Raw genomic sequence first — 11,497 nt, forward strand, 5'->3', positions numbered from 1 at the left:
CATTACCTGTTGGACTAGAAAGACAGCTATTTTATGATACCTACTCTGGAAATGAGAAACCATAACTAGCTACACAGTAGGCAATTATAATAAATGCTTGTTGGCATGAAAAACTTATTTTTTTCTAAAATCAACAAAATGAGGCTAAATATAAAAAAACAAAATTATGAATTCTTAAGTGCTATAATTTTTCTTTTAATTCTTTCTTATTGCTCTCTCTTCTCATGATTCATAGGATTCCCTTTCCTCTAACACTCAATTTACTCAGAATCCCATACTGTCTGTATCCCCAATAAACTAACTAGATTAGTTTCTCTTATGGATTTGGAAATGATTCAGGATGCCAGAAGAAAAAACAATATGTAAACTTTAAGGAAATAAGCAAGCCTAGATAATAATAGCTAACGATTTTTGTTATTCAGTCATTTTAATCACATCTGATTTTCGTGTCCCTTTGTTGGGGGGGGGGTTCTTGGCAAAGATACTGGAGTGGCTTATCATTTTTTTCTCCAGTTCATTTTACAACCGAGGAAATTGAGGCAAATAGTACTAAGTGACTTGCCCAGGGTTACACTGCTAATACATATCTAAAGCCAGATTTGGACTGATGAAGACAAATCTTCCCAACTCCAGGCCCAGCACTTTTTCTACTTTCCTACTGGCATTTATATAGCCCCTTAAATTTTGCAACACTCCCTGAATCACTGCCGTTTTCTGGCAGAGGGGCTTCTATAGCTCAATGCCCCAGAGAGTTACCTAAAATGGATTATTCCTAAGGGAAAATCTTGACAAAAGGTGATCCACTGGAGAAAGAAATGGCAAACTACTCTGGTATCTGCCAAAATCCCCCTAAGGACAGTATTAAAATGATAAAAAGGGATGACATTGGAAGATGAGCCCCTCAGATCAAAAAGGTCCAAAACACAACTGAGGAAAAATAGAGGACAACTACAAGTAGCTCCAGTACTAATGAAGCAGCTGGGCCAAAGACAAAAAGGAAGCTTAACTGCAGAACCATCTCATGACCAAAGGAAATTTTAATGCTGTAAAGACTGCACAGGAACTTGGAATGTAAGATCTATGAACCAAAGGAAGCTGGATGTGGTGAAACAGAAGATAGCAAAATTAAACATAAAACATCTTGGGTGTTAGTGAACTTAAATGTTTGGGAATCAATTAATTTAATTCAGATGATTACTACATAGCCTACTGTGAGCAAGAATTCCTTAGAAGAAATGGAATATCCCTCATAGTCAATATGATGAAAAAAGTAGAATGATAATACAATCTCAAAATCTCAAAAATGACAGACGATCTGTTTGAATCTAAGCCAAAGTGTTCAGCATCACAGTAATATAAGTTTGTGCTTCAATCACTGTTCCTGAAGAGGACAAAGATAAGCAGTTCCATAAAGACTTACAACAGCCTCTAAAGATAACACGAAAAATAAGAAATTACATTCATCATAGAGGATTGGAATGCTAAAGTAAGAAATCAAAAGATAATTGGAATAACAGACAAGTTTGGCCCTGGAATACAAATAGAATTTTGTCCAGATAACTTACTGGTCATGTCACACTTTTTCAACAATCCAAAAGGTGACTCTATGGACATCACCAGATGGTCAATATAGAAATCAGAAGGATTATATATTTTGCAGCCAAAGATAGAAAAGCTCTATACAATTATAACAAGATCTAGAGCCGACTGTGGTTTAAAGCATGAAATTCTTATTGCAAAATTCAGACATAAATTGAAGAAAGTAAGAAAAACCATTAGACCATATAAGGATGACTTAAATAACATGCCTTATAGATATGAAGTAAAGATGATAGATATAAAAGATTAAATCTAATAGAGTGCCTAAAAATCTATGGACAGAGGTTTGTGATGTATAGGAACCGGCAACAAAAAAAGCATTCTAAAGAAAAAAGAGCAAGAAAGCAAAATGGCTGTCTGATCAGACTTCAGAAATAGCAGAGGAAAGAAAGAAAGTGAAATATAAAGGAGAAAAGGAAATCTATATCCAAATGAATCAGAATCCCAGATAATAGCAAGGAGATATAAGGTTTTCTTAAATGAGCTATTGAAAGAAACCGAAGAAAGCAAAAGAATGAGAAAGACAAGATCTCTTTGAGAAAATTGGAGATAAAGTAAACAGTAGGGACTTAGAAGCATAAGAGATTAAGAAGAAGTTGCAAGAATACACAAAAGAATTACACAAGAAAGATCTTAACATTATCAATAACCACTAACTGTGAAGTCTGAGCTAGCTCCCTGGTCACCTCAGGATCAGCAGAGTCAGGAATAAGCAAAAGTCCTTGGTCTTTAAGGGGAGAGTGAAGGAGATGGACAAAATTGCCACAAGCTCGCCACCAACTTCCCTTCTCCTGGTCCTGCTGCAAAGTGAGTCTGGCTTGTCTCACACCACCCTCTAATTCCTCCTACGATTATCTGTATACACCAAAACATTGAGCCAACACGGAATAGTGAGAAGGGCCATTTTTCCAAACGTATGCTAATAGAATCATTGCTAATTACCCAATGGGTAATTAGCCTTAAGTGCTCAGTTGTCTGATTCAAGCACACCTTTTAAGAGTTTCAGCCCCTTACAACTAACAACAATGGTGTGATTACTGATCTAGAACCAGACATCCTAAAGAATAAAGTCCTTAGGTTAGTGAAAGTTATAGAATTCCAGCTGAGGTACTTAAATTCTAAAAGATGGTGCTATTAAAATGTTACACTCAATATGTCAGCAAATTTTAAAAACTTAATATTGGCACTGAATTGAAAAAAAAGATCAATGTATGTCCCAATCCTAAAGAAGGGCAACGTTAAAAAATGTTCAAATTACAGAAAAATTGCCCTCATTTCACATGGCAGAAAGGTTATGCTTCAGACTTACTATATGAAATAGGAATTACCAAAAAAGCAGAATGGTTTTCAAAGAGGCAAAGGAACTAGAGACCAAATTGCCAACTTTCACTGTAATATACAGAAAGCAAGAATGTAGAGGGCCAGGAGGTAAGAATCCATTTCAGGTTTTGATACTTAACAATAGGTTGGCTCACCAACTTCCCTTTTCTATATATAATAGCAGAGACATACTTATTAAATTTTGATAATTATTCTTGCAACTGAAGCAAAATGCAAACTCAGCTATATGATAGATCAAAGGCATACCTTTGAACTTAGGACAGAAAAAGCAGCCCACAATGGAGACTAAAGACATTTGGAAGAAAAGTACTTGAAGACATTGGTATAATTTTGCTCTGATATGTATCACAACTATTTACATCTCTACTGAAGTAGCCAAAATCCAGGCTTAATCATCTCAGAAAATTGAGTTTGTTAGAAAAGATACAGGAATATCAAAGAGTGTATTTTGTTTTGAAGTCTATATAGCATTAGATATATATATATATATTGTCTCTCTAACCAATAAATTTGAAGAGTTTATAATGAATACTCTCCGCCTGGTCCCTGACTCACACACCTTTATCACTACTGAAACTGGAGAATTTCAACACAAGAGAGTTCCAGAAAAAGTTTCTGCTTCACTGACCAAAAAGCTTTTGATTATATAGGTCACAACAAAATGTGGACAATCTTCAAAGAAATGAGAGTACCAGATCATATTATATGTCTCTCAGGGAACCTATAAACAGGCCAAGAAGCAAGTTAGAACTGAACATGGAATAACTGATTGTTTAAGACTGGAAAAGAAGTACATCACAGCGACTGGAAAAGAAGTACATCACAGCTGCATAGTGTCACCTTGTTTAACATATGTGAGAATACATCATGTGAATGCCAGGCTGGATGAATCTAAAGCTAAAATTAAAGTTGCTGGAAGAAATATCAACAATCAGGTTAAATATTATTTAGGAATATTATTGTTCTATAAGAAACGATCAGCAAGATAATTTCGGAAAGGCTTGGAGAGACTTACATGCTAAGTGAAGTATAGAACCAAGAGAACATTTTACACAGCAACAAGAAAATTACACGATGATCAATTCTGATGGACATGATTCTTTTCAACAGTGAGGTGATTTAGAATAGTTCCAATGGTTTTATGATAGAGAGAGCCATCTCCACCCAAAGAGCACACTGTGGGGACTGAGAATGGATCATAACATAGTATTTTCACTTTTTTGTTGTTTGCTTGTATTTTGTTTTCTTTTTGATCTGATTTTTCTTGTGTAGTGTGATAATTACAGACATATGTATAGAAAAATTGCACATGTTTAACATAAATTGGATTACTTGCTATCTAGGGAAAGAGGTGGGAGGAAAGGAGGGAGAAAACGATTTGAAACACAAGGTTTTGCAAGGGTGAACATTGAAAACCATGCATGTGTTTTGAAAATAAAAAGCTTTTTTTTTTAAAAAAAGAATAACTTTGAGTATTATAAAGATACAAATTAAAAATAAAGGACATATAAAGAAAAAAGAAATATCAACAATTTCAGATATGCAGACATCACTCTGATGGTAGAAAGTAAAGAAAAATTAAGAAGTCTCTTGATTAGGGTAAAAAAGAAGACTATAAAAGCTGATTTGAAGTTTAATATCAAAAAATTTAAGTTCTGGGGCAGCTAGGTGGTGCAGTGGAAAGAGCACCAACCCTGAAGTCCGTAGGACTCGAGTTCAAATGTGACCTCAGACACTTAACACTTCCTAGCTGTGTGACCCTGGGCAAGTCCCCTGATCCCAATTGCCTCAGCAAAAAAAAAAAAAAAAAAAAAGTTATTGGCAATGGTTTCATTACTTCTTAGCAAACAGAAAAGAAAAAAAAAAAAGGCAACTGTAATCATAAAATTACAAGATGTTTGCTCCTTGGAAGGAAGCTATGGCAATCAGGACAACATACTAAATAGCAGAGACATTACCTTGCTGACAAAAGTCTGTATAAATCAAAACTATGATTTTTCCACTAGCTATTTATGGCTGCAAGAGTTTGACTACAAAGAAAGTTAAGCACCACAGAAGTGATGCTTTCAAATTGTGGTGCTGGAAAAGATTTTTGAGAGTTCCTCGGACAGCAAGGAGGTCAAATCTGTTAATCAAGAAATTAATTTAGATTATTCACTGGACGATTAAATATTGAAGTTGAAGTTTATATCCTCTGGCCACATAAATGAGAAGGTGGGATTCAATGGAAAATATCCTTACGCTGGGAAAAACTGAAGTAAAAGGAAAAGGGGATAGTAGAGGATGAGAAATATAGCCCCTGCCTTCAAGAGGTTTCCATTCTAGAACACCAAATCTAGAACTCTACCACACAATGTTTATCTTAAACATAACCAACACTAGACATTTTTAAAAGGCTCAGAAACTTCATGAGGTAACTCAACATAACTGAAAATGTCCTGTTGCATAATTTATAAAGGTTTAAACAGATGGTTTTAGAATAGGCAAAGTAATTGTTAGTTTTAAGGAGGAAAAAAAAAAAACATGGCACAGAATAAATGCTAAAAATTGAAAATAAGAGGAAATGTAAACTCCATAAATGGACACACATCTTCCTTTGAGGATACAAACAACTGAGATAGCTTTTGCTTTCAAGAAACTGATATTCTACTAGGGGGATAAGACACATTCAGAAATAAGAGATTGGATACAAAAAAAATGGACACAATGAGTGGGATGTGGAATACAAATAACTGTATCAATTAAAAAGACCTATCAAATGTGGTGAAATTTGTACTAATCTGCAAATATGCTCATTGCTGCAAAAAAAGTTTTATTTGAGGAACCCTGGGGGTGGGGTGGGGAGAGGGGTTAGTGTGACAAGAAACTGCAGAAATCAAGAGACCACCATTCTTTGAGTTTTGGTTCAGTGATTTACTAACAGTGATTTGGGTCTCAGTTTTCTCCTTTGGGATTGGACTATGTGATTTTAAAAGTATCTTTAAGCTTAAATTAAGACCCTACAATCCTAAACATCTAGGGAGTAAGCTTTCAAACTCAAGGTGACCTATTGCTTGAGTAAGGCTTCCCTAACTCAACAAAATGTTCTCCAAAATGCTTATTTAAGGTAAAATAGCCTCCACATGAAAACTCTGATTCTGAAATTCACACTAATCAAATATGCTGCTTTTCTTAGCAGAATTCACAGAGATGGAATTTTGATTGGGGGATTACTCAGGGGTTTCCAATATCTGTGACCATTTATTTGTTCTTTTATTTGATATGAACACTCAAAAATGGCCCAGATATGACTAAATACAAATTCTTAGTATATGAATCCTGTGCTAATATGTTAATATCAACATAAAAAAGTAGTTAAAATTCTAGTTTACTTAGAATTCTTTTAGTTTGCTAATTTCAGCAATAATATATTGAAGTAGGAGATAAAAACAGGGATAGTAGCTGAACTTGGACATTTATCAGAATAAATAATTCCAGTATGAAGATACACCTTCCACCAATGCATATGGGTACCTTTTCTACAACTTTTATTCTTAACAACTTATAAATATAATTAAAAAAAAACTACACTAGTAATGCTTGCAAGAGGGACAAAGGTAGGGGAAACAGGTAGGATAAAAAGATAACTCAACAAGCATTTATTAAGCCCCATCTAAGAGCCAGGAACTAGAAATACAAAATCATAAATTAACAGTGCAATACATATACTAATTTAAAAACCATATTATCATAAGGTAAGGTGAAATAAGATAAAAAGGTAATAAATGACATCATTGTAGAATGCTCAACACAGTCTGGCGCACAGTAAATGCTATCTAAATGTTAGCTATCATTATTCTTATGCCTTATTATCTGGCCTACATGTGAATTAAATCATTTCATAAGTTTTGCATCCCGAATATCTTAGATATCATCTAGGTTTATGGATTTTTAACCTGGAACCTGAAAATTTGTTTTATGCACAGATATAGATAGAAATAACAACTGCATTTTAATATAAGTGGTTTCCTTTGTAACTCTTTCTATATTTTATGCACTTATACATATTATTCTGAAAAGTTTCATCAGACTGTCAAAAGTTCCATGATACATAAAAGTTTAAAAACCTTTTATCTAAATAAAACTTTCTCATTTTTTGGAAAGAGAATAGACAGTTAAAATGACTATCCTCACAGTTTAAGAAGAAATAAGAAGAGATAACATGTATATACACATAAGAAAGAGGAATAGGGGCTGAACCTGTGATTTAACTGACATAAGGAATTATTAGATGAGGAAACTTCCTCCATTAATTCAGTTAAAAATCTCTTCAAACTTAGCAGACTGGAGATTTATAATTTTTTCTGTGACATGGACTGGTAGTCTAGTAGAGTCTTTGGACTCCTCACAGACACATGCAGGATTACAATCGAAAAGTTATTTTGAAATACGGCTATAAATTTTTTAAGTTTATAAGTTGTTTGGTTTTTTTTTAAAGCTTTTTTTTTTTTTTTTTTTTAAAGCTTCTGTTTTAGATAATTGCCTAAGACACAGAGAGGTCCCAAGCCCCCTGAAATATTATGTCAGAAGTGGGAACTGAAACGACTTATTCCAAAAATATACATAAGAACGGGATGTCCCTAAAGCTTACAAGCGCATTAAGACTTTTGGGACATACGACATATATATAAAATGTTTTTTTAAAAAATCACTATGGGGGAGAAGTGGGAGGGGGAGAGGGATGCCAGGGAAGCAGTAACAGTAATAATAACCACTCAGACCCCAGCGCGGAGTAGCGGCTCTTTCGAGCACTTTTCCCCCTCGGTTTTGCAGCTCTCTCCAGGCCACAGGGCAAAGACAACGAGCAGGGGCGGCCCGAATCTCGCCATCCCCTCTCGGCTCTGGAACGCCGGATGGGAGAGAACGTACCCGAGGATGGGACAGATAAGGAAATGACACAGGAAGGTCCACACGAGCCGAGCGGGTGGGGAAAGGGACAGGGGAGGCAGCAGAGGCTTCGGCAAAGGGAAGAACCGCTGCTGCCCGGCTGCTGGAGCAGGGCTCCGCGCCGGGGAGACGGCGCCGTCTGTAGCCCGACAGCAGATGACGGGAGGGGGATGCCCGGGCGCAAGGATGCGGGGCGCAGAGGCTGACCAGTGAGTGACGGGATCCGCTAGGGGGAGGTCATCTCACAAAGGAGGACAAGGGCGTGCGACTAGCGGAACGCGGCGGGCGAGCAGCGCCCAGTCTCGGGAGCCCTCGGTCCTCAGTGGGGGGTTTCTTTCTCCCTCTCTCCTCAGTCACCCCCCCTCCCCGAGACCCGCGTGACTCTCGTCCGCCCCACTCGCGAGAAGAGAAACCCAGGCTCTGGGGCAGACACACCCGGAGGCTGGATCCGAGCGCATCCTCCGCTCTCTCCGGTCTTACCAGGTGCCGGGCGCTCCGGCTCCAGCTCCTCAGGACCCTCACTGCCGCCATCTTAGTCCGGAAACAGCAGCTGCTACTCCACGCCGGGAGCCGCCTCCGTGTGGCACCTTAGGAGGGGGCGAGGAAGCGAGCCTCCCCCTGGACAGCCAATCAGGAGAGGGAGCGCAAGCCTCCCATGCAGCGACCAATGGGAAGGCCTGGGTGGGGCCTGGGGTAAACACTGGTAGGGGGTGGGGGGTAGGGGGTGGGGGGTGGGGGGTGGCGGATGAGGTGAGAAGGGGCACGAGGTTGTCTAGGTGAGGAATAACTTGGGTGCAGGTAGTTACGACTCGGTCTGCATTTCTTGACTCAGTCTAGGTTATGTCCTCGTCAGCGAGTGCGTGTGAGTGACGCGAGCGCGCCAAGGCAGTCAGTTATTCAATATGCATTTTTTTATAAGCGCCTTTTATATGCGAGGCACTATGCGAAATGCTGGGGACGCAAAAAGAGGCAAAAGTAGTCCCTGACCCCAAGGAGCTTAAAGGCGGACAACGTGCACACGCGCAAAGCAGCCTATGCGGGACAAATAGGAAATAATTGCAGAGGAAAGGCGCTGAGATTAAGAAAGCGTGGGGAAGGCTTCCAGTCAAAGATGGGGTCTTAATTGTGACTTAAAGGAAACTCCAATAATCTAAAAGTGGAGGAGGAAGAGAGCGCCAGGCAGGGAAAGTGAAAATGCCGGGAGCTGAAAGACGGAGGTCTCCATGAAAAAACGCATCAGTGTCACTGGGGAGAAGAATACGGGAAGAGGAGAAAAGGAGTGTAACAAGACTGAAAGGGGGTGATGGGAGGGGGCGGGGGAGGGAAGGTTATGAAGGTCCTTAAAACGACGGAGAAAAAGAGTGTAACAAGACTGAAAGGGGGTGATGGGAGGGGGGGGAAGGGAAGGTTATGAAGGTCCTTAAAACGATAGAGTAAAAGGAGTGTAACAAGACTGAAAGGGGGTGATGGGAGGGGGCGGGGGAGGGAAGGTTATGAAGGTCCTTAAAACGACGGAGAAAAAGGAGTGTAACAAGACTGAAAGGGGGTGATGGGAGGGGGCGGGGGAGGGAAGGTTATGAAGGTCCTTAAAACGACAGAAAAAAGGAGTGTAACAAGACTGAAAGGGGGTGATGGAGGCGGGGTTATGAAGGTCCTTAAAACGACGGAGAAAAAGGAGTGTAACAAGACTGAAAGGGGGTGATGGAGGGGGGGTGTTATGTTTGTAATCTCACCAAGTACATAAAAATGGCTGTTAAGCTGTATCAATTGACATGCACTTTTTATTCATAAGGGAAAAATTATAAGATGAAAATTTTGTTTTTCATAGGATGAAAAACGACGGAGAATTTTCTATGTGTTCGTAGCGATAAGGGAGCATTTGGAGTTTTTGCCTGGGGGATGGGGAGTCATTGAATCAGACCGATACTTTGGGAACTAAATAGAGGGTGAATTGGAGTGGTAGGGATTTGGGACAGCAGGCTATTGAAACAGTCCAAATGTAAGATGATAAGGGACATAAGGGTGGCGGTGTGACAGGAGAGAAAGGGGTATATTGGAGGGATGTGGCAAAGGTGAAATAGATCTTGGCAACAGATTGTTTGTAGGAGTGAGTGAGGAGTTGCGGATGATTGTGAGCCTGAAGGATTGGGAGACTAGTGGTGCCATCTGCAGTTCCTTGTATATAGAAAGGTAGTAAAGTTTATTCCTCTGTACTAAAATGCTGAGAAGGAAGCAAACAAAAAGTTAGTTAAGCCAGTGTCTGACTTCTGACACTGTTTGGGCCAATTAACCAGTCAGTAGTCCAGTAAATTTCAGAATAGATGCTAATGTGCATTGGTAGAGGTGTTTCCTCACAAGGAATCCTGTGAACCCCAGCTTCTTAACTGTGAGTTTCAACCCCGTATGGGGTCTCCTAACTGAAAGTGGGGGTCACAAATTATGATTTATTAGCAGTAAATATTTGATTTTTATACCTATTTTATATATTTATGTGCCCAGGATTGGTAAAAATTTCTCAGGCAAAAAAGGTGTTGCAAGTGGAAGCCGTGCTCTATAACAGTGAAATCATAAGTCTAAAAAGGAGAAGAGTTAAAGCAATAAATATAATATATATCCTATATATTATAATCCTATATATATAAATATAATAAAAATAATTAAAAATGAAATAAAAACAATAAATAAAATTCAGCAAGCATTTCTTAACACTTAGAAGGATCAGGAGTGTCAGGTAACAAAAAAATTTTGTGGTTTTAATTTGGAACAAAATTTTCATCCTATAATTTTTCCCTTATGGATAAAAAGTGTATGTCAATTGATACAGTTTAACAGCCATTTTTATGTATTTGGTGAGATTACAAATACAAAATCCAATTTTTTGTACTCAAGGACTTATATTTTATTGGGGCAAGTAAAACATACATAGACAAATAAATGCTGAGTATAGACAAAGTAAATATAAAGCAAAATTCAAGTCCTATGGATACACAAGCACATTTGCTTTATTTTCTCCTTAGAGGCTGAGTGGTGTAATACAAGATATCTCAAAGTCCCTTTAAGCTATGCTTTAAAACCCAAAACTATTGGGATATTTTATAGCTCCAATACAAGTCTTGAAACCAGCAAGACATACACTGAAATCTCCCTTTTGACACTTTAAATTCCCAGGAACAAATCTTAGTCAAATCCACAGGGCAGTTGGTTGAGGGAATTCCTCAGCCTGATAAATCACAAACCTTTCTCTTCCTTATGTTGTAATGTTTTGTAAGCAGAGATTGCAATATTTTATGCCCTGCTTTTTACATTTTCACAATTTTACAATGCCGACTTGCTATTTTTTGATGATGGTAACTAATTTTTCACTAAAGCAGCCAGTCCAGCTTTTTTGTTTCTTCCTACTATGTAGGAATTCATATAATTTACTTTGTTTCCTAATCCAGAATCTACATAATAATTTTCTATTTCCTAATCCAGAAAAAGTATGTGGCTTATAGGACAACATTAGAGTCTACCCCATCTCCTTTGAGAATGTCTGATACTGCTAGACAGATAGGTATCTCAGTAGAAAGAATGCTGGGCTTATAGTCAGGGAGTCCTGAGTTCAAATCTTATCAGATATATTTTTAACTGT

General features: G+C 38.2%; 1 protein-coding gene across 3 annotated transcripts in view; it reads right to left on the reverse strand.

The window, feature by feature from the left end:
• DBT (dihydrolipoamide branched chain transacylase E2) overlaps positions 1 to 8,484 on the reverse strand; it is a 53,835-nt gene extending 45,351 nt beyond the window's left edge. Inside the window, exon 1 of one of the 3 annotated variants that reach the window (XM_031967149.1) lies at positions 8,347 to 8,484. In XM_031967149.1, coding sequence (XP_031823009.1) covers positions 8,347 to 8,397 — 51 coding nt within the window. In that variant the 5' untranslated portion in view covers positions 8,398 to 8,484. Of the gene's footprint in view, positions 1 to 7,848; positions 8,090 to 8,346 lie in introns of those variants that run through there. The other 2 variants (XM_031967150.1, XM_031967151.1) reach the window with 2 other exon arrangements.
• Positions 8,485 to 11,497: the final 3,013 nt, after the last annotated feature.

Source organism: Sarcophilus harrisii, chromosome 4 (genome assembly GCF_902635505.1).
Source record: "Sarcophilus harrisii chromosome 4, mSarHar1.11, whole genome shotgun sequence".
NCBI classification, from domain to species: domain Eukaryota; kingdom Metazoa; phylum Chordata; class Mammalia; order Dasyuromorphia; family Dasyuridae; genus Sarcophilus; species Sarcophilus harrisii.